General features: G+C 32.1%; 2 protein-coding genes across 3 annotated transcripts in view; both read left to right on the top strand.

The window, feature by feature from the left end:
• Positions 1–18,914, top strand: part of LOC129746674 (mucin-5AC-like) — a 267,526-nt gene extending 248,612 nt beyond the window's left edge. For both annotated transcript variants that reach the window (XM_055740621.1, XM_055740548.1), the window contains exons 11-12: positions 8,898–9,485; positions 17,723–18,914. In XM_055740621.1, the coding sequence (XP_055596596.1) occupies positions 8,898–9,485; positions 17,723–18,234 (1,100 nt within the window). In that variant the 3' untranslated portion in view covers positions 18,235–18,914. The remainder of the gene's footprint in view (positions 1–8,897; positions 9,486–17,722) is intronic.
• Positions 18,915–22,141: 3,227 nt separating this feature from the next.
• Positions 22,142–22,677, top strand: LOC129745769 (perlucin-like protein). The gene is made up of 2 exons (XM_055739144.1): positions 22,142–22,222; positions 22,291–22,677. Exons 1-2 carry the CDS (start codon positions 22,148–22,150, stop codon positions 22,654–22,656), a joined length of 441 nt encoding a protein of 146 aa, XP_055595119.1. The 5' UTR covers positions 22,142–22,147; the 3' UTR covers positions 22,657–22,677.
• The last annotated feature ends 1,680 nt before the right edge of the window (positions 22,678–24,357 follow it).

Raw genomic sequence — 24,357 nt, 5'->3', positions numbered from 1 at the left:
CAGAATTTGTGCAGAAATGTTTCCTATTAAAATTAGAGGTTATGAAGTCACTAGTTGCACTAGTTTTGAGCCGATGGTTGAAAATTGATGAAGTTTGCAATGATACGACTTAGTACGTACTTAGTAACGTTTACATGTGCAGAATTTTGTGGCAATCTGTCAAGTAGTTTTTGAGATAGCGTCTGATGCATAATTACATTCACTTCAATGATTATGCGCCATCTATATTGCACACTATGAACTAGTTTTCCTTAATCAAAATTATTTTTGTTGACGTTCTTCGTTTCCTAGAGATTAACTTTCAAAATAACTCAAAATTATATATTGTGTTGAAGATAGTCCACTTTCTGCAAGAAATCAACAATATTTACTTTATCTTAATTCGTCACAACTTTCGTTTAATGGCACGATTGCAGATCCATTCAAAACGGAGTATTAACATTGATTTACCTTTAAAAGTGTCATGGGAGAAAAACGGTCGCTTTTGCAGCCATTCTGTGGTATATTTGGTAGTTTATTGTGCCAAACGTTATGTACCACTTATCGATTTGCATATTCCACAGATGGTGGAATTGGTGGATTTAGTACTATATATATTTTTTTTCAAATTTTTCGTCTCGTTCATCTCCGGAACATTCAGGCTAAATAAGCTTTTCAAGTAAAATTTCTGACAGAGGAACCCCCCTGAGTCCGCTACAAAGTTCGTATCGTTTTCCTTCACGAAATTTTTCACAATTTCAGCCAATATCAAAATTTTCACTCTATTTTAAGAAATTTCGAAAAATTGCATTGGTTCCATTAGCTGTTTCATAAGAATTCACATTTTTACAATAAATCTTTTTTCTTTCAAACGCCTGAGATAAATTTTAAAAAATCTGTGAATAAGGACTTTTGCTTTTTTTTTTTTAAATTAGTATGGCTTTGTGTTCCTTTTATGACAGAAAATCCTAAAATAAAGAATTGGAATTTAAATAATATAAAAAAAAATTGTGATTGTCATTGAGATTTTTAAAGATAATAATTTATGTAAAGCTATTAAGTTTTTTATTTGAAAATTGATATCTGGAATCAGAACACAAACGATAAACAGAAAATCGATTAAATTTATTGATTGTGATTTATTCTTACACCTTATTTTTTTTTTTAAATCAATCAATTTTTCAACTTTAAATTCCTTTTATGTATTTATTGAAAACTAGCTGATCCCGTACTTCGTTTCGCTTTAAATCATTGGTACGTCAAAATGAGTTTTGAAAATGAATTCGAAACATTCTTTCGACAATTTTGGGGAAAAAATCATTAGTGTTTAAAGTCGCTACTATTACTATTACTTGAAATTCGAATTAAACGGTTGATTGGCCTTGTGCCCTTTTTTTATTTTCAAATTATATGTAAAACTAGCAGACCCGGTAAACTTCGTCTTACCCTGTTCAATTTCGCGTCCATTTTCCATTTTTTCTTCGCTGATTAACTTTTAAAATTTATGAAATATTGAGTTGTGAATCGTCTCGCTTTTGTAAACATGTTCTAGTTTTTTTTTTCAGATTTCCCTCATTTCCGTTTACTCGAATTGTCCTGCTTAATTCTATCGAAATAAAACCTTTCAATTTTAATTCAGTTCTACGGGTATTTTCTTAAATAAACAAATAAAAAACCTTCAATAAATCTTACATGCAACTTTCATGAATACTTTTTTATTAACTTTTCTTTCATTCAGATTTTTTTTGTATATCAACGAATGGTCCGGTTTCAGGTTCTTGTCGCAAAATGGTTTTATTTTTTCAGTTCGATGTTATCGTCCAACTTGCAAGCCTATTGCAAAAAAATCACTTTTTGTAACTTTTTCCATAAATAATTGTATGTTGATAAAATGTTTGTTTCATTTATTGTATACCATTTCGTTGAATTATTCCACTTTGTTCGAAATAACATTAAGGTTTGAATCGAAATCAAAAGTTTCTCATTGATTGTATTTTATTGCATATGAAACTTTATGAAAATAAAATTTTGAATATTGGGACAATTTTCGGAGTATTTGGGAGCTAAAAGCATTGCGTTAGGATTAATATTACTAACGCAGCGCTTTTAGCTCCCAATTAGTTTTGGGACAACTTTTTGTTCACCATCCTCACCCCTCGAAGTAGTTTGATTTAATATACATATTTTCACCAAAATCATGTTCAAAAAGTTTTTCTAGATACCGAACTTATAGATATGACACATTTCAACTTGAAGTGTTCCCAAACAGCATTTGCCATGGCATAAAATCTGGCGATCTTGTATACTGCAATTTACTTTTTTTATATGAAAAAAAAAAGCAAATTACATTCCTATGAACTTTAACCCAATGAACCTAGGAAACGATTGGTATTAAAAATAGAAAAAATATGTTTTTAATTGAAGATCGAAATGATGTTCTGATTTCAAAATTTCCTGAACATTGTTGGTGGGGATCTGCGATTTGATTCAAGACTATGTAATATTTTCAAGTTTCAATAACATTAAATTGAAAAGCAGATTTAAAAAAAACTAAATAGTTCGAAAAGAAATAATCTGTTCAGGCTACGATGGTTTCATGAGTTCATATCATTTTCTGGAAAATTTCATACTGAAGAAACTCAAAGCCTTAAAAAATATGTGTTTTTTTTTTGTAAATCGAAACTCTCAATAGAGGAACACCGGGTATGATAACAGTGAACCTGTAAACAGTTTTTCGGTAAATAGTTTTAGAAAAAGTTGAGTTTGTTTAGTCACATTGTTTGTTTGGGTCCAACCATTTATAAATGAAGAAATAATGTAAACATTTTATGTAAATTTTGAACGTTTGCATTCGCTCTAGTGTACCTTTCAACTGGAAATTCTTCTAAGATTATTGACAACTTACACATACGGTTGCAAAAAATTCTTTGCATTCGGCCTTTAAATAAACATCAATCCTATTCAATCCTTCTTGAAGAACAGGCTCTTGTTCAATACATGTGTCTGATCCTTTTCAACGGATTTTTTTGTTGTTCTGTAAATTTAAAGGCGCTTGATTTATCTTCAGTTAAGCACATTTGTACATGTTCGAAAATTGTTTCTAGGCGTATTGGATTATTCAATCGTACGTAAATCTTCCCACATTCTTTTTTTCAATCGCCCGCAAAGAGTCATACCATTTTTTCATAGGCAGCAGTACCAAATTCATGTTTTTTTAGACAACCATTGCTGATTCAATTAACATGAAATAAAAACAGTTTTAATATTTAAAACCGTTTAAATGGTTTTGATTTGATCGGTAAAATATCAATCTGGGTCACATCTAGGCTTCATTTATTCATATGTGCTGTACAAATAAGCTAGGAATCAAAAAGGAAAAAACTCATCTAGGCTTCTTATCGCCGCCACGTGCGTTGAAAGTATGCTTGTCTGAGAAATAGGCGCCCAAATATTTCCACTAATCAGTATGCTATGCCCTGGTTACTATCCTCTCACGACGTTTGTTCGCGACGCCTCGACCATAGAGACGAATAACAAACCGCCCACCCGGCGCCCAAAGTAACGAAAATCTCGAAAAAATGGATGTCATGACTTTTATTTGATTAAAAAACTACAAATTTAATGATTACGGACAGTTGATGCGACTTTTTGTTGTTTTTATTCGATTTAAACCGATTCGCATGCCCACAGAATATTCTAAAAATAATTTCATTTGAATCGGTTGGATCATTTCGGAGGAGTAGTACTACAAACACCGTTACAAGAGAATTTTATATAATAGATAACGTCAGGAACTTGAAAGCAGTGATCAGTGAATATAGACGCCCCTTTCGCCGACTCTTGACACGGAACATGCTACCTGGAGTCAATTGCTCATAGTTTATAACCCTCATCTGAACATTTTCATCTCAATCCGATGCATGATCACGACAATATCTCGAAAACAGTGAGCAACTAACATGGACAGCCTTTTTTTGACCACGATTCCAAACTTGACACCTGAAATCAAATATCTTTTCTGTTGAACTCCCATGTGCCAATTTTAATTACAATTCTATGCTCAATCAAGAGAATATCGTAAAAACAGTGAACAGATAATAACCCCTTTTGCCGACCCCTGAGTCAAGATTTGAAACCTGAAAGCAAAAGAGCGTCCCTCAAAACTCCTATACGGAAATTTTCATCTCAATCCAATGTAGATTAACGTCAAAATCGCAAAAACATTAAAGTTGGGTATGGACGACTCCTTCAGCCGACTTCTGATCCGCAATTCGAAACTTTAAATCGATTGCTCGTCTTTCAAAACACTCATGTGCAAATTTTCATCACAATCCAATGTAAAATAAAGCCAATATCGCAAAAACATTAATCAGTGGATATGGACGACCCCTTTTGCCGACCTCAAACCCTAAATTTGATAACTGTAATCGATTGCTCGTCTCTCAAAACACTCATGTGTAAATTTTCATCACAATCCGACGGAAAATAACGTCAATAACGTGAAAACAATATTTGTCTTGTATGGACGACCCCCTTCAGAAGGGGTCGTCCAAAAATCTAAAAACATTTTTCATCATTCCTGGTCCTAACAAGCATCCATGCCAAATTTCAGATCTCTAGCTCTTAAGACGGCTGAGTCTATAGAGGACAAACAAACATACAGATAATTGCTTTTTATATATATAGATGAGGTATTGGAATATATATAAATTTATCATAAAGTGTTTTTTATTTGATAAATTTTATTATAAGAAGAATAAAGCAAAACAAAATAACAAAAAAAAATCACTTTATGACAAATCAGTCGAAAAATAGACATCGTATTACAAAAGATAAGAATGAATTTTTAAAACCATTTTCAAGCGATTGTTCTCTGTATTTTTCCATTTTCGACTATGAAATGGGTTTGAAATGTAACGAACGTTCCTCAATTAAGTTTTCGTTTAATGATATTTTCATCAAATTCAGATTTTTTTCGAATGGCTTCTCAAGGGTGGTCGATTTTTAAATAAAAATCTCAAATCATTTCTGAACATTTTCGGAAGAAAAATAACACAAGTTAACAACACATTTTTCCGAGGTTGAAAAAATTAAAGAGTTAATTTTTGATAATTTGGGGGCGATTATTCCAAATTGTTTTTTTTTTTCGTTCAGCTCTTTTTTCGAGATAACTTTTAAAAATATGCAAAATTCGTTAAATAAATGCAAGCACTTCTTCTTCTTCTTCTTCTTCTAACACCAACATGGCCAATACTTGTAGGCATCCTGGAAAATGAAAAACTTGCGTTCTTCATTTTTCTTTTCAACATAGTATCTGATACATAGAACATGCATTGCAGATACCACTACGGCCAGGCCAACCATGAGATGTAAAACGCAAAAGATACAGGAACAAGGGAGGAATAAAGCGTGGAGTTCCCTACCAAACGCTTCATATGTTTATGCTAGATATGATTATGTTCAGTTTGTAAAGTTGAAATCATAATGAAAAACAAAAATGGATTGATCTCACCCGAAACTTCCGGAAGCTGACGTTAATATCACAGGTAACCAAAACTTTCAGCAGTCAACAGGATTTGTATGTTTTTCTTGCAGACATGTTGTTTATCACAGTCGATATGACTGATAAACCTTCCGGGATTTCTCAGTTTTTAATTTTCTATAACTTTCACTGAACCTCTTGATCCTTCAAACTGTGATTTTGATTTTTTCCTCCTAAATTCCATAAAGATTTTGAAAATTTTCGGGAGCGGCTCGTTAAATAAATGCAAGCACTTTTGTGGTTAAACCATAAAACATTATAAAGACTTTAAAAATAAAGGTTTTAACATAATGATAAATTTCTGAGTGAATAGTAATGTAAGTTTCCATTCCGTCATTTTTTCTCTATTCTGCTAAAAAACCGGGATTTTAACAACATTTTAAAGAAGAATTTAACCAAATGGAATCTTTGATATTTTTAAAGCATAAGTCAAATTGTTTGGCAACCTTCAACGAAGTTGTAGAATGAGTTGAATTTTTCAATATCAAATACTCAAAAACCTTTCTTTCATAAATAGTTGTTATGTTTAGTATAGCAATATCTAAAAATTGAAGAATTGAGTTTTTTAAGCGTTGTTACTCTGAAACTAAAATATTTTATGCAAGATCTGAATACTCGATTTTTGAAGGATGGTAAATATCATCAAAATCTTTACTGAATATTCATTCAGCATGTTTAAGTTTTTCAGTTATCAAAGATTGACTTTACTTAAAACTGATCAATTATAAAATTTCCACATGCCACATTATTAAAACTAGAGGTAATAGAAAAACTCTGAAACATGATCTAAATTCAGGACGACAAAACCTTCAAAAATTAATTATTGAAACGTATTGTCAAAAAATTCTGTTTCCTAGAGTAGTAACTAAATGCTTGAAAAATTTGGAACATCAAACATACAGATCCAAGCGTTTCATTTGAACAAAAGTTATTCTTCAAATACGTTAACATGGTTTCAGTTTAGCTGGCAATAGAAAGAAACTAAAATGAAGGATATTTAACCAGACTTATATTTTATCGAACTAAGGAAAACAATTAAAAGATTCGTCAGGTCGTCAACAAAAATAGCATAATTGACCTCTAACTGAGTAATTTTCGGCAAATATTAATAATTGTTAATATAAAATGATGGTTTTCTAATGCACGGTGATTGGAATGTCAAGCATCTGTATGGATCTGTTTTATATAATCGACTAAATCAAAACGAAAAAAATAAACTGAAAATTCATAAACCACCAACTTGTACAAAAAATTTACTCACAAGTTGAGAGTTAAAATTCAGCAGTGAATTGAAAAAAATAAATTCAATGCCATTTTTTCTAAAAAATAAAGCTTTATTAAACCTTTAAATTTGATTCATCACTGAATTATTGAAACAGTACGAGCGAAGATATTCAGACATTTATATAACATTCTTCAAATCATAATGTTGTCCCCATTCAGGTTTAACTTTATGCAACCTGCAAAACGTGGCATCTGAAATGATTACCTTCTACTATATCAAAGCGCGTGTAAGCGGAGAGATTTGTGCACAAGTAAGTGGGGAGAAAACTTGAATGAAAATCTTTCATCAAATCAAATTTGTTGCATAGATATTTCAATAACTTTGTGCTATCACTGTTGCGATAAGAAGGTGTTATACATCAAATTCAAAGTTTTAAGAATTAATTCTAGGTTTTTAAGAAAATATTGTTCGGAATTTTTTTTTCTTTTTACTGCTGATTTTAACTCTCAACTTGTAAGTAAATTTTGTGTACAAGCTGGTAATTTATGAATTTTAATATTTTTCGATTTGATGAAATCGACTATCTTAAACAGATGCATACAGATGCTTACCAATCACCGTGCAATAGAATATCATCATATTATATTAAATAACAATAGCTTGCTAGAACACATCTACAAAGATTTTCAAGAAAAATGGACTTTTTCACTAAAACTCCTAGCGCACGCTGGAAACTTACTTAAATGAGCTAAAATTTGGCCAGATTACTAGTAAATGAATGAGAATCAAGCACTGTAAGTGGCATTGTGATCAACGAAAAAAGCCGAAAAGTTAACTAGTCTCATAAGCACGATTCAAAATAAACAGTGTAAACACAATTTAGGAACCAATTTATTTTTTTCACTTTTATGTTGTTGTGTTACACTGAATAAATAAAAAATAGATTCCACTTAACCGTAGGCCAGTTATCGAATTTTTTATCAAAGACTGCTCATAAGCTTCAGGCGGATTTGCGACGATTTTGACCACTTTTTTCACAGTTATTTGACGAAGTTTTCTTTTGAAACTCCAGGCTTCAGATGTTGTTTCAAATACGATTTGGAATGGGCCCAAAAAGTTTCAAGCAGTCTCACTTGAGGAAAATTTTGCAGATTTATCTCCTTCGGTATACTCTGGACTTTTTTTGATTGGTAACAAGCCATCGTGCCCTTTGAGTAGTGAACTGATGGAAAATCAGTTCATTGAAATGTTGGAGAAAGTACACCATTTCGGCACGATATTTTTGCACTTTTCCTGGAAATTGCTTCTCATTTTCACGAAAATGATGAAAACTGGGGCTTACGATACACAAAATTTTAAGTTGAACTGTAAACAACAACACACAGCAGGAATTAGCTTTTGTCATCCGGAATGAGAAGGGTTGTGTCAAAATCGTACTTAGATATAATATGACAACCTATAGTACGGTTACTATTTTTTGCTTTGGGATCTCCTGCACATTCACAGCACAACTTATCTGTCTTCGATGATAAATGATCTCTGTGCTTACTTTCCGCGTTAATCGAACCACCTGGTCACTTAATATGTATGGTCTTCATGTAACTCCTCTTGCATCAGCAGCAAAATGTAGCATACCTAGTCAATTATGTGGCATAGCAGCCAGGCCTAGATATCCAGCTCATTCACTTCCTAGTTCAAAACCTGTTCGTTAAGTTAATCGATCGATCCTCACTCAGGCCAGGGTACCTTCCTTTTTCATCGTTACACATTCCCTTCCCTCTTATCGAATCCATCAGGCATAGTTGGAAGATCAGACGACTATCAATGAACGCCGATGAATTATGCACTCGATGGAAGTGCAATTTAGCGACATGTGTGTAGCACGTTGAAGATCAATTTCACTGTTACTAAAACGTGAATGATTTGGTTGATCATATCGATTCTGGATTTTTTTTTTTGGAACAGAGATACTTTCCAAATAGTTTGATCAATTTAATTCAAATTCTAATTATCAAGAATTATGCTCAATACAAGATACATTTTCGGACATAATTGGAAAATGGGGTTATTATTTATATGCCCACGAAATTGTTACAATTTCACCAGGATTCTTATTAATCAAAAATATTTCTTTCTCTTCCATCCCAACAGAAAGCACGACTCGGGTGAATAGTCTGTTCAAGCGCCGTCCGGGACAAACTTTGCCAGGACGAACTCCGGCCCCACCCCCGGGGGTGATCAACCCATCATTCACTTCCTCAACTCGACTGTACAACAAAAATCGGCTCCAGAAGGTAACGGAAGCACCGACGCAGGCCGTCGAGGATCAACAGCCGCCGGCACCGGAAGACTCGGACGTCGATCAGGAAATCGAACCCAGCATCCGGCAGCAGAGTAAACTTGTGAATGCAAAAAACAGTAACAGCAACAGTAACGAAAACAGTCGATACAACCAAATTGGTGAGGGAGTTCGAGAACGGGAACCGCATCTGGATGTGGCATTGCTTGATGCAATCACAACAATCTCCCGGGCTCCATTGCCCCAGTCGACCACCAGTCGGAATTTTGTGTTCTCGGCGCCGCAAGATCAGCGATCTACGCCCAGGAGTCAGGCTCTGAGGGCCCAAGGAGAGCTTCCGGGGCATATGCAGCGAGCAACCACCCACAAGTACAACATCACCCACGAGTATACGCTTTCCAGTAGCTACCAGGAACCGTATAGTACCACCAGGAGGTCACGTAAGTAGTAAAAAGGTTCTGAATATTTCGACTACGAATTTTACAAACAGTGAAAACATCAGGTTGAGAAACAAAGAAAACTTCATTTTAAATTTTATTTAAACTCCTAGACAAAAATAAAATACTAGGTAAAACTTAACTCATTTAGAAATGGGACATTTTGCTGATAGCTTATTTACTAGTTATCGAACATACAAAATTTACACAGCATTTTTTTGCCTGTAAAAAGAACTATGCGTCCCATTTTTTTTTGTTTTAAAATTAGCGTATTTTCGAGATACAAACGATGCAAGAAAAAAATTAAAAAAATCCACATTTTTCTTTAAAATCCATCGTAACCAAATCGATAGCTGGCAAACCTGTTGATTATTCAGAAAATATCTCTGCGTAATTGGTGGAAAAGTATACAAACACTGTCAAAAATATCCACAAAGTTCAAATCATGCGTTGGAGTTAAGCACACGATCGGTAAATATTTTCGGTTAAGGGTCAAAGATTCTGCTCCTGTGGAGAAAAACCAACCATTTTCAAAACGAAAACTTTGGTTTTCTCTGTTTTTAAAAGCTTAAAAAGAGTGATGTTTCGCAACCTACGATCTATACCAACCGATTATACTTTCAATTCAATTTCATGATGGTTTTACCTCGTAATTGTCAGATTTTGTCACCAGACATTCCACTAGTCTTCCAAAGCCGTTCGCTAAATATCCGTTTCGTGGAAATTTGAGTTGTGGTTTGATTTCGTTCTCCTGGCTGTAAATGTTAACCGATTTCAATGACATTATATTAATTTGGTCATTATTTTTCATAGAGAATACTTGGTCTGTCAAAATTCCCAGTTCTTCAGTATATTGGAATGATGATAAAGATGTTTGAAATGTGTGCTTCGGGTTATATTGACCCGAACAGCTTTGGAGGGTTAAAAATGCTTTTAAGTGGTTTAAAAAATCATATTTTGGTTCTTTCGAAACAGCTGTATCCACTAAACTGGCCTCAGTTTCTTTGAAAATAGAAGTATTGGACCGAATTGAGCATAAATTGAAGGAAAACACAGATTTGACAACGTATGTATAAGTTTGAAAACTAATCCATATCATGACTGAGAGAAGTGTGCGCCGGCCGATGGGAGACACCAAGAATAGAGAAGATTTTCTCTTGCAAAAGCAGATAAATATTTTTTTTAATTTTTTCGTGTATTGTCATAAGATAACCTTCATTTTTTTTATAGAAAGTATTTCATCAATCTAATCGTTTTTGAAACGATCAATTTGAAATTTGATATGTAAGAGTTTTTGGTGTCGATGATGGTTACTAAAATACTTTTGAATCGATCCGAAGAGAATAGGGGGACTATCATACAAAATTAACAAAAATATGACTCAATTCGAACAATTCCCGGAACTTATGATCCGATCCACGTGAATTTAGGGCGTGCAGCCGTTTTCAAGACCAAGAATGGTTTTTGTAATACACTTTCTAAAGAAGAAAGGGGAGGGGGGGGGGGGAGTGAGTGCTCTGAAACTAAATAAATAAAAATATGACACAATTCGAAGATAATCCGTAAACAACTGAACCGATCAACATGAAATTTGGTGTTTATCCGTTTTCAAGACCAAGAAGGTTTTTTCTAATATTTTGAAAACCTTAACCTAAAAAAGCGTGGGGATCTTTTACAAAATTACACAAAAATATGATAAAATCTTGAATGTATTTTTTGTTTAAATTGATAAACGTAAGCGTTTCAACATCATTCACGATGACTTATTGAATTGACATGCCTCGAATTCTACTCGAATTTTTAAATTTTTAACCAAATTTTCATGATAAAGTAAGGTATTCAACATTAACCATCTTGACTCAGAACTAAAGGCAAAACCTCGAAAACTAATCTTAGGTTCAGAATTTTTTTACAGATTTCAAATTTTTTCTCACTTGACGATAGAAATTTATTTCTTAATACTAAAATTCAAGTTAGATTAAAATCATCTCAGGGCTCTGGTTTTATCAAAATCTGAATTGTATTGTTGTTATATATTTCACATATCTTGTTTAGGATTCTTGATTTTCAGTTGGCATTGTGGAACATCAGATTCGCGACACACCAGCTGAACGGGAGACAATCAACCTGCCTCGCTGAATATCGTTAACTGACTGGCGTGGCTCACGACACGACAAGACAAGCTAAGCCGTCGTGACTTGTGTGTATGCGTGTAGTAATGTCGACGAAGAGAATACCGACGGGAAAAGGACTAGCGACCGAGAGAGAGTGTCGCTCGCAATTATCGGCTACACAGGCATCATCATTAGAAAATAGACATGAAATAGTGCTTTGAAATTGTTATTCAAATTAAGTTTTGCATTTCATTTAAAATTTTATCCAAAGTGTTTCAAACTCTTATTCGTTGAATTAAATATTTTGCGAATAACACAATATTTAATCTATGAACATTTAGAATCCCGGCAGTTACAAAGGCATTTTTCTTTAAACAATTCGATCGATCGAAAAATATGAGCATTATAGTGAGTTTCCTTAAATTTCTAATCTGTTCATAAAAATCAACAGTTCATGAAATTTCAAGTCGACAATGATAGATTTCCGAGGTGATTGTGCAAAATATATTTAAACACTGTCCTGTTTCACCGTAATTTTCTGAAAAACGTAAAATTAGACATTTGAAAAAATAAGCAAGGTAATTATATTTGTTACCAACACAAAGCTGCCAAAATGTTGTCCTAGGAATGTATTTATCGCCAAAATGAAGTTCACGGAAACTAAATGATCAAAGCCAAAGTTTTAGAAATCATCCTGAGTATTTGTTTTATAGCCAGATCAGAAGTGCTGAAAATTAATTCTATTGTCAGAATTCAAAGCTTCGAAATGGCGGTGAATTGAAAACATTTGATATTTTAATTCAAATAAAAAATTAAAAAATTTAATAAATTAAGATTGAAACTCAAAACATAAACTATTAAATTCTTTATTGATGAGTGAGGGTTCCGAAATAAATTTCAATATTTGTCTCATGTTCAAATTTAATTGATCTGTATTCTTAATTAAGAAATCGTCTTTTTACATTTCGAAAATTGAATCTAAACTTGGGAATAGGCCAAAAATTAAAATTTCATAATAAGCAATCCTGAATATCTTTATTGATTTATGAGCCTTATCTGAATTTTTTTTTTGATTCGATTATAGTCGTTTTAACATCTTTATGTCATTCGCGACTTATATCAACGATGAAGTTGGCGGACAAGCCATTGAAAAACTTATCCGGTACAACTGTGATTGATGTTTACTCTTGGGCTCGAACTCACGGACATCGGTTCAGAAAGCAACTGACTTGCCAACTTAGCTATATCACAAGCCCTGGGAAATTATCTGAATTTTGAATATTAATGCTGTATCCGAATTCTGAACCTGAGTTTAATAATAGGTTCGGAACTCGGATAGAAAATATTTTTTCAAAATTCAGATTAAACTCATGAATGAGTTAAAATTATTAAGATTGCGTTGAGGAATTCAAATTGAAAGAGATCACAGACCTATCATTTAGATTGTTATAAAAATTCCAAATTTGTAACAAAAGTCAGTTAGTTTTAATTTAAGGAATAAAAAACATCTACAGGATTTTAGTTAAATAATACATTTTTAAGAAAAAAAAAAAAGATAAAGTTTCCGTAAAAAATATAATAATTGCAATTTTATCAAAAACCTTATTTCGTACTGAAACCTTGAATATGGATCGAGATAGCAAGTATCAGGTGAAAACCTGATGGTGAGTGAAGAACAAATTGAACATTTTCAAATAATGTATTAAGTTAAAGGTAAAACGAAGTTTACCGGGTCAGCTAGTTTTATGCTCATGCTTATGCTTATGATACATGCACAGTCAGATCTTGTCAGCATACCGGTGAGTAGTAAAAGTACATTTACTACTCATCTTTACTCGGCCGGGCTCACTGTGCAGTATTGAACGCAGAGACAACTTAAACACAGGGAGGAAGAAACGTGGAAAACAGTGCCATACGTTTCCATATTTATGAGGAAATGTTAACGTAGGGAGCCCATATGTTAATTGATTTGTACTCCTAGACGGTAGTCCTTAAGAATGACGTCCTTCTGTGGATGGAAATGAAGTTTTTTTTGCACATACACCCACAACTTTATGGTCTTAGTGATTGACTTAAAAATTAGAAAATTTCTTTATTGCGTCAACTAAAATTTCTGAACTCTGTTAGTCATTCATGAACAAATATTAATTTTGTATTTCTGTGTACCATCATCTCAGAAAAATAAAAAAAAACAGGAAAATTAGTACCCTCCCGAAAAATTTTGCAAATTACTCTTTCAAAAAAAAATCGTGGTATAACCGTCGAAGTTTTAGCTCCAGTATAAGTAACAAAAATTTATTGAGCACTCAGTCTAGTGGAATATAAGATTTCAGATTAAGAAGCAGCACCTGGGGATCCAGGGCAAATTGGTTAAGGAATTTTCATTTTTCCTCATTCTAAGTTTCCTTTTTTTAGATATTTGTTGCTAAGACGACACGTTTGAATTTTGGGCTACTATGCTCAATAAATATTTGTTACTTATACTGGAGCTAAAACTTCGACACGAATTTTTTTGAAAGAGTAATTTGCAAAATAACAGTTTTAATTGTATTAGCATCTTTCCGCAAGATTTCAAGTAATTTTGAGTTCTGCAAAAAAAGTTATGGAAGTTTTATGTTTTTTGACTTCTTCTCATTTATCATATTTTTATGAAGTCTTAAACCAAACAGAATTTCGGATATTTTTAAAGCATACCTACCTGTAATCTTTTTGGAGGTTTCGACAAATTTGATAAATTAAATCAAGTTTTTTTTCACTTTCTGCAGTAATGTCATAAATACTTGGAATAATATCTTTCCATTATTTTTTTAAATTTATAAATTTTCCTTTTTTAGATCATGCATCATTTTCATCATAATATTATTCCTTTATTTGATGAAGTATTATAAACAGAATCAGAATAAGTTTTTTTCAATTATGTGGGTTTGTTAGATAATCAGTTTTCAAAGTTTGATTTAACTTAAAACTGATACATTTTAAAACTCCTTAAATATCATCAATACTAAAAGTGTTCGACCATATTTGATAAAAGATTCGAATTCAAGACGCTGAAATCTACCAAATCCACCATTAAAAAAAGCACCGAAATGCTGTTGTCTTGAGTCAATTAAATAAATGTCAAAAATAGCTTATGTTGAAACGTGTTTATGAAAGAAAAACTTTCCGATTTTTACCTATGGTTTTGGTGACCGATTTTTACCTATGAATTTTTGCCCAACAATGCACGAATTCAAAAAAAATTGAAACAAATTATGTTTGTTGTAACCTAATGATAATTCATTTTTAAATACTTTTACATTAAAAGTTTTCATATTTAATCGTAACTTTAGAAAATTGGTCCTAAACCTAAAGGTAAACTTATTCCGCTTTCATCGATGGTTAAAATCTTTGAACTTGTTCAAGGGTCTGGTAGATCCGGTTGATTTGAGCATAAAATAAGCTTTTTATAGGAGAGCCTTCATTTCTTAAAAAAAGCTTGTTCTTTACTCAAATCAAACAAGTCCAATCTTCAAAACTATTTTGCAAATTCAAAGATTTTAACTTTTGATGAAAAAAAAATCCAAATTTAAAAAAAGTAAGAGATACAAATCATTAGATTTTCGGATCAAAATTTCCTGATGCAAACTTCAACCAAATTAATGATTTTAGTTTGAAATTTGTGTTTAAAAAACTGCAATAAACACATTTCGGACCAATTAATAGATATCACGTTTTTTTCGCTTGCCGCTAGTATACTCCATTTAAAAGCATAATTCAAATGTTATAAATCTAATTGGGAAATCTCATTCTAAAAAATTGAACACAACACTTCCCAATACTCAAATATATAAATTTTAGCAGAGTTTTGTCTATTGGTTTCTGAAATAAAAATGCCGAATTTGGGTGTCCTTAATTTGTTAATAATGTTCAAAAGTACACAGAGGAAATATAGAGTTTTATGCAGATTTTTAAGGTGAAGATCATTAACATATGTTTCCTTAACTGCAAATATTTTTCATAAATAATCAATTCTATTATGAAACTTCTGTGGAAGATATTTAATAATATAATTTAGGTTTTTAGCATAAAATAAAAAAACTTTAATTCTACTTTTTATTTGTGATTTTCAGCTGAACTGTCTTAACCAACGTATTTTGATTAAAAATTTGAAATCTGGAAATTGAATCGACAAGAAATATTGTGTTCATGATATCTTGAATTCCTCAACAATTGCTGTTGATTGTAAAATTTATGTACAAGCTAAATCTTTTTCTGAATTTTCAATCTGTATTCGGAATCTGAATTATGAACCCGAATTCAAAAATTGTGCTTTGAATCTGTATACGAATTTCCATACGATTTCTGAAATGTACAAAAAACGATTTCCAAATCTTATTCCAGATGAGAATTTTATGAGAGAAGTTTTAGAGTCCTCATTCATGAATCTTTTTTTTATGTTATGTAGTTCAGGTTTAATCTAAATTCACTATTGAAACTATTTTTTTAAATCTGTATTGTGAATCCGAGTTAAATTATGAATTTCAAATGATCTGAATCTGAACTTCAATTTTGCATTGCCATTTCGAAGCTGGGCATTTTTTCAAAAAAACCTGCAAAATCCGGGCATGGCTTCCAATTTTTCAAATCCAAAAACCGGGCAAAATCCGGGCAAAATTTAGGTGTTATTATCTATAAAAGCAAAGAAAAAAATGCAAAAAAATTAAATTAATATTTTATTAATGTAATAGCAGACTTCCAAAAAGTTTTTGGAACACTTAAACATTTAAAGGATTATAAATGTAAATCAGCGAAATTATTTGAAACAACCGTTGAAAATGCCCATACCGTTAATTGATTTTGCTGAAACTTACTCAAAAACTTTGATTTTTTTTTGGTTTCATTGTGAAAATTGTGAAAAAATCCGGGCAATATCCGAACTTTTTTCACGATATCCGGGCAACCGGGCCGGACCGGACTTTCTCGAAATTTTACATCAAATATCCGGGCAATCTGTCAAGCTTACTCATGAGGGATGTTCAACCCTCCGCCCCCCCCCCCCCCCCCCGTTTCTACGGCCATGTTTGTGTGGTTATCATAAGTGAGCAACGGTGCTAAAAATTACTTCCCTTTTTATTGTTCATTTTTGGTATTGTTATTATTTTTAAGCTAAATTTGAATTTCGACACCCCCTCCTTTCATAGACAGGCCCTTCGCACGGGCCTGTTTCGGAAGTTTTTTCTCAATTCCACATTAAAATTAGTAGTTTTGAAAATACTCCGCAAACTTCAAATTCTACTTCAAAGTTGATCTTATATATTCTGGTTTTCAGCTATTGCTCAAAACTTTGAAAATAAAAAAAAATTTTTTTAGTCTTTATTTGAGAGGTTAAATCAAAAATATCTTTGATTATTTTTACACCTGAATTCAAGCACTATAATGAACAGATTTTCGAATTAAAGGTTGGATGATGGAAAAAGTAGTCCCTGGTGGTTGGAAAAGACAAAACATTTCTACTAAGTCAAAAACAACGCACTGATTAAGGGACGCATAAAATGCTGGAATGCATTCATTTGAGGCATTTATTGTTGGTTTGTGGTTCTTAAGTTTACAAGTTTCTCAGTTTGAAGGCTAGAGTTCTAATAAACCAAAACCAAGACAGGTGTCTTAAATTGATAGTAAAATATGCTTACCATATAGTTTTTTTTTTAAATATAGTTCGGTTAAGGTTGATAGTATCGTGGGTTGTAAGATGTGAATTTGACAGAAATATTACAACAGTGGTCCAAGAACTGTCTCAATTCAACCCATTTTACGATATGTTTAAAATCTACAGCTTCGATTGAACATTTCGATAGCATTTTAAAAATAGTGTTTGCATTGAATTATTACATGTTTCTTATATTGCTTCAAATGGTTCAGTTTTGGCCTTGTTTTCTTCTAACTGAAGAGTTAGTTTTCAAGTTAATGATTCAATAATTCAATTTTTGTGTTCCTGAAAGTTCAATTAATTTTGTTTAAACTAATTTTAACAGCTTAGTATTTTCTTTTGTTGAAAAATTGATATTATAAATCAAAATATTCATCACTGTAATCGATTGTAATTTGTACTTATTATCAAATATTTCTCCTTTTTAATTTTTTATCTAGAAAAAATCATGCAACGGCCCCGAATCGCTACGCAAACGCAGTTCTACTACCAGCAAACGACTCCGAACTATTTCTACAGCAGCCATCCTCCGGGATCCGCCCGGAAGCACAAGAAACAGGACACCTACGAAAAGTCCACCTACAACAGTGCTGCCGCTACATCCGGAAGCAGGAGTAACAGCAACAATGGCAAACACCGCAAGAAGGAAGACTACATCGCGGGACGAGCTTACAGGCCGGCGACAGATTACGATTATTACGATGACGGAGAGCAGCGAGTCATCGGGAAGACCAGCTCCCAGGTCAAGGTGATCATGCATGGGCCCGGAATTATCGAGTGTCTGGATCAGGGCAACTTCCCCCATCCGTTGTCCTGTAAAAAGTTCATATCCTGTGCCAAAATGGAGATCGGTGGAGTCGTGGGGTGGGAATATACCTGCCCCAAGGGACTGAGTTACGATCCGGTGGGCGGAATCTGTAACTGGTCGGCGGGTTTGGGTTGTAAGGATTAGACTTAGGGGATGCGTGAGAGTGTTAGATCTAGTGTAAGAAGCTTATTTGGAACCAAATTGGAGATAAATCTTTTGAAAGTGTTTGGTACTGACTGAATTGTCTGACGAAAGATGATAACTTTTTAAAAATTGATATTTAAGTTTCCGGAAAAGTCGATTCCCTACGATTCTTACAACACAGAATCACCACAAGAATACTCTTTTGTACAGAACTTAATCTCGTTACGGCGTGAAAACAATCAGAAGATACTCAAATCAATAATTTGCTCTCTTTCATTCTTTACAATACAAATTCAATCCTAAATTTTAATCTGAGTCTTCTGTTGATCTTTCCTTTAATTTCATTCATTAGCTTTAAGACAAGATACATCTTAATTCTCCCTAGTAATAGTAAATTAATTTAGAAAGCTAGACATAGAAATGTTTCGGTAGATCTTTTGCGAAACACTTTGTAAGAACACGAATCTCCAATTCGATTTGTATTGATTAGGAAAAAAAACTATTTAAATAAAACAAATTTCTATCGGTTCTACTTATTACTTCTTTTTTAGGGTCGAGTTGAAACAAACTTGTAGAAATGTCGTTTTGTTGAAGGTTTTTAATTTTACAATTTCGCATTTGTGAATAAGCTTAACAAATCCGACCGAAGAATAAATCTTGAAAAATATTTCTTTATTCAATGTTCCGATAGTTTTTTATGTTGAATTTCCGAAACACAGAAAAAAACGAATGAAAGAAATTGTACCAAAAGTCAAATGAATAAAATTTAAAATGTATTCTTGTAACCCAAAAAAAAAGAAGGTAAATTCGATAAAATTTTCAATTTAAAAATCATTTTTTTTTATTTAAGCATTTTTGTCATTTTTGTCATTTTCGTCATTTTTGTCATTTTTGTCATTTTTGTCATTTTTGTCATTTTTGTCATTTTTGTCATTTTTGTCATTTTTGTCATTTTTGTCATTTTTGTCATTTTTGTCATTTTTGTCATTTTTGTCATTTTTGTCATTTTTGTCATTTTTGTCATTTTTGTCATTTTTGTCATTTTTGTCATTTTTGTCATTTTTGTCAATTTCGTCATTTTTGTCATTTTTGTCATTTTTGTCATTTTTGTCATTTTTGTTATTTTGGTCATTTTTGTCATTTTTGTCATTTTTGTCATTTTTGTCATTTTTGTCATTTTTGTCATTTTTGTCATTTTTGTCATTTTTGTCATTTTTGTCATTTTTGTCATTTTTGTCATTTTTGTCATTTTTGTCATTTTTGTCATTTTTGTCATTTTTGTCATTTTTGTCATTTTTGTCATTTTTGTCATTTTTGTCATTTTTGTCATTTTTGTCATTTTTGTCATTTTTGTCATTTTTGTCATTTTTGTCATTTTTGTCATTTTTGTCATTTTTGTCATTTTTGTCATTTTTGTCATTATTGTCATTTTTGTCATTTTTGTCATTTTTGTCATTTTTGTCATTTTTGTCATTTTTGTCATTTTTGTCATTTTTGTCATTTTTGTCATTTTTGTCATTTTTGTCATTTTTGTCATTTTTGTCATTTTTGTCATTTTTGTCATTTTTGTCATTTTTGTCATTTTTGTCATTTTTGTCATTTTTGTCATTTTTGTCATTTTTGTCATTTTTGTCATTTTTGTCATTTTTGTCATTTTTGTCATTTTTGTCATTTTTGTCATTTTTGTCATTTTTGTCATTTTTGTCATTTTTGTCATTTTTGTCATTTTTGTCATTTTTGTCATTTTTGTCATTTTTGTCATTTTTGTCATTTTTGTCATTTTTGTCATTTTTGTCATTTTTGTCATTTTTGTCATTTTTGTCATTTTTGTCATTTTTGTCATTTTTGTCAATTTTGTCATTTTCGTAATTTTTGTCATTTTTGTCATTTTTGTTATTTTTGTCATTTTTGTCATTTTTGTCATTTTTGTCATTTTTGTCAATTTTGTCATTTTTGTAATTTTTGTCATTTTTGTCATTTTTGTCATTTTTGTCATTTTTGTCATTTTTGTCATTTTTGTCATTTTTGTCATTTTTGTCATTTTTGTCATTTTTGTCATTTTTGTCATTTTTGTCATTTTTGTCATTTTTGTCATTTTTGTCATTTTTGTCATTTTTGTCATTTTTGTCATTTTTGTCATTTTTGTCATTTTTGTCATTTTTGTCATTTTTGTCATTTTTGTCATTTTTGTCATTTTTGTCATTTTTGTCATTCTTGTCATTTTTGTCATTTTTGTCATTTTTGTCATTTTTGTCATTTTTGTCATTTTTGTCATTTTTGTCATTTTTGTCATTTTAGTCATTTTTGTCATTTTTGTCATTTTTGTCATTTTTGTCATTTTTGTCATTTTTGTCATTTTTGTCATTTTTGTAATTTTTGTAATTTTTGTAATTTTTGTAATTTTTGTAATTTTTGTCATTTTTGTCATTTTTGTCATTTTTGTCATTTTTGTCATTTTTGTCATTTTTGTCATTTTTGTCATTTTTGTCATTTTTGTCATTTTTGTCATTTCTGTCATTTCTGTCATTTTTGTCATGTTTGTCCTTTTTGTCATTTTTGTCATTTTTGTCATTTTTGACATTTTTGTCATTTTTGTCATTTTTGTCATTTTTGTCATTTTTGTCATTTTTGTCATTTTTGTCATTTTTGTCATTTTTGTCATTTTTGTCATTTCTGTCATTTTTGTCATTTTTGTCATTTTTGTCATTTTTGTCATTTTTGTCATTTTTGTCATTTTTGTCATTTTTGTCATTTTTGTCATTTTTGTCATTTTTGTCATTTTTGTCATTTTTATCATTTTTGTCATTTTTGTCATTTTTGTCATTTTTGTCATTTTTGTCATTATTTTGAAATTGAATATACAACTTACAAATATAAAATAAAATACTACAATTAGAAAAACTAGTGTTGTAAATTTTATATTAATATGAGGAAAGCACTCTATCAAAATTAATTGAACTTTGGGTTCAAAAAAACTTCCCTCTCTTTTCTTCCTCCCGGGTCCTATATCATCCATTTACATCCACCCACTAACAGACTTGCTCAATGCCAATATTTGTTTCCATTTTCTCCACCAATTGGATGATAGGGATGCTGTAGCATCATAAAATAAATGCCCTCGCGAAAAGCTGCGGCGCCTCTGTTGACATTCAATAGACAAACAAACAGACACATTTTGGGGTGCATACATTGCATATTGCGTGAAAATTATGCACTTATGCCTGGCGTTTTCCCTTCAGGGAAATTTTCCATACCAGCTTTTTTGACAGCCAAACAGAGCTAGACCAATTGATTCGGAAAATTTTCGCTACTGCAGCAATAAAGGGTTATGGTAATGCAATGTGTTTGCAACGTTCACAAAACGCAATGGAGAAAAAACTGTTTCATCTGCATGCGTGTTTATAAATTGGAAGCGAGATATTATCAGAACAAACTTTTGTGGGTTTTTTTTTCAACTGGTTCTGAAAATAGAAGCTTCTTATTGCGGGAAATTGTAGGAAAAAACTGAACAAAAATATGTTACTAAACTGGCAAATATTTGAAACAATATTCAGATAGGTGATTTTAAGAACAAAATTTGTTATTGTACTGATGCCAACACAGTATGTACGAATAACGCCCACCCAATAATTGCCCACCTGATGAATGGCGAAGCTGTAGTATGACTTTAGGCGTTTTTGCATCACTCCAACTGGGAGTCTCCAGAAGCCGGCATTCTGTGATTAGCATCTTTTACGCTTTGCTTATTCTAATTCAAAATAATGTTCCTTTCCTACGACGTCGGACTGGTTATGGATGACAAATTAGTCATCCGAAATTTTGTTTATTGCTTTTTTGGGCTACGCAAGTTGAAGGCTGTTGTTCAAAGTTTGAAAACAGTTTCGCTTTTGCTGTCAAACTTATGACAATCGTAATGAAGTTGTTCCTAATTTTGACCTTAGTGACACCATTTTGTGGTGCTGCGAAGTTCTACATACCGAATTTCAAAGTAAGGAAAGCATGTTCTTGTCCATCGTAACTTGACGAATCTATAGTTTTATTTTTTTGCTTTTGCAGACAAATTGGCACCATGCCCACGAATTTTGTCACTCTCTGGGTATGGCTCTGGTGTCGATCGAAAGTCAGGAGAAACAAGAACAACTGGTCAAATTTATCCAAACGACCGATAAGCTGGACGAGTCGGTACGCTTTTGGCTAGGAGCAAGTGATCTGGCTCAGTCCGGGACTTTCACGTGGTTTGCGAGCAGTCGGCAGATGACGTATCAGCATTGGGCCCGGAATGAACCGAACCGGAAGGACGGGGAACATTGTATCGAGCTGTGGAATCCGCACTACGATTGGGGCTGGAACGATAATGTTTGCGACTATTTGGACTATCCGATCTGTGAATCGGTGGAGCAGCCGTGTATTTCGGAATTTTGAAAAACTTTTCTTGTCGTGTATGTACTCGAATACTCTACGGTAGTGTAGTTAATATTATCAGTCTTAAATACATAGGAAATCAAAAAAAAATATATCTACTGAAGTTTTTTTAAAGCGTTTTTTTTTTCTTGCAGACTGCATTTAAACTGTATAGAGTAGAAGAATAAATTGAAAAATATAAAATCATACGAATGATATTTCGTTTTGATAATCGTTATTTCTTAAAAGTGAACTTCGTTCAAAAACTAAGCTTAAAACACGTGATTTTGCATGCATGCTGTTTCGTATTGACATTTATTTGTGGAAAATTAGTGAAATATAATTTGAAAAGTATTTATAGTCATCAGAAAGTTCAAGAAGTGAGAGAACGGGATGTTTCAGTTAACCAAAAAAAATATTTTTCAACCATAAAAAAATTCCAAGTAATACAAAAGCTTGTTCGTCACAATAACAGTGAAGAAAATCATCGTTTGAACCCATGCTGATCTTTGAGAGCAATTTCACTGGTGTTGGGGAAAAGTGGTAGAAATTTTGACGTTTCGAAAATTTTACCATGCAAAAATGTTTTCAAGATCTTTTCTATTTCAGCCGTATGTGATAGAAATATTGCTATTTTTGCATCACAGCATGCGAAACTACAACACGTTTTGTTAAAAAACTTGAAGGCCACAGATCTTTAAAATGTTTTTGCATGACAAAATTTTCAAAATTTGCTAAAACTGACCAAATTTCTACCACTTTTTCCCAACACCAGTGAATATTTTGTAACATTCTAAGTTAGGTATACCAGGGTAAGTCTGGACGGTTTTTCGTATGGTTCAACTTTAAAAAGTTTTTGAAAAATAAGCAGTGAATCAATTTTGAAAAAACTACATTCGATGTGATGCAGAACATGTTGTTCACAAACGCTGAAGAGATGAGCCTGATAGAAGCAATACAAGAAAAGTTATCACGTAAATTGTTATGGACAGCTGGTTTCTTAACTTACCCAACTTTATGGGGTTCAACAAATTAGTGTTTTCTTGGTTCAATACGTTACTTTACTGCTCGAACCGTCCAAAATTTTGAAAAAGTTCATGGTTCTATTACTAAGGCACCTTTCAATAATTATTTTGTGTAGTTTACGTTGCAACACACGAGATCCGATTTTTTCGGAAATATACAGCTAGACTGAGTCGATTTGGGGTCATTTTTGAATTTCTCAAATCCTGAACAAGCAACTAAAAGTTCGGATATCACTTAAAGAATGAAATCATGAGTTCACATAGAGCTGAACAAAAGTTTCGTGGAACATTTTTGCTGTTGAAAATGCTATTTCGAGGCCCATGGAACTTCATTCTTTATTAAGTTCAACCAAAACTCATAAATAGTTTTAAAGTACTGATTTGGTTTCTGTTTCTACTTTTTTGGAACTTTTAAGTTGGTATGAAGAAAAACAATCTACGTACTTCTCATTTTTTCAATATCAAGTAGCTATCACAGGGTCGCAAGTCTTTTTGTACAGCTCAATAGTTCTTTAAAAATCTTTGTTGTACTCTTTTGTAAACTTAAAAGTTTTTAATTAGTTCCAACGGGCATTCAAATGCAACTTCGCAATACAGGAACTTCAAAGTTGATTTAAAGGCGTAATTCTACTTGTTTTGAACTCAACACGTGTTTGTTAAATAAACACATCGTTACTTGGGAAACGACCATGTGAAG

Source organism: Uranotaenia lowii, chromosome 1 (genome assembly GCF_029784155.1).
Source record: "Uranotaenia lowii strain MFRU-FL chromosome 1, ASM2978415v1, whole genome shotgun sequence".
Lineage (NCBI taxonomy): Eukaryota > Metazoa > Arthropoda > Insecta > Diptera > Culicidae > Uranotaenia > Uranotaenia lowii.
This window is presented reverse-complemented; position numbering and strand designations above follow the sequence as displayed.

Coding starts and splice junctions, on each gene's coding strand:
- LOC129745769 (XM_055739144.1), top strand. CDS start 22,148: ATGAAGTTGTTCCTAATTTTGACCTTAGTGACACCATTTTGTGGTGCT. Junction 22,223..22,290: donor TCTACATACCGAATTTCAAA/GTAAGGAAAGCA, acceptor TTGCTTTTGCAG/ACAAATTGGCACCATGCCCA.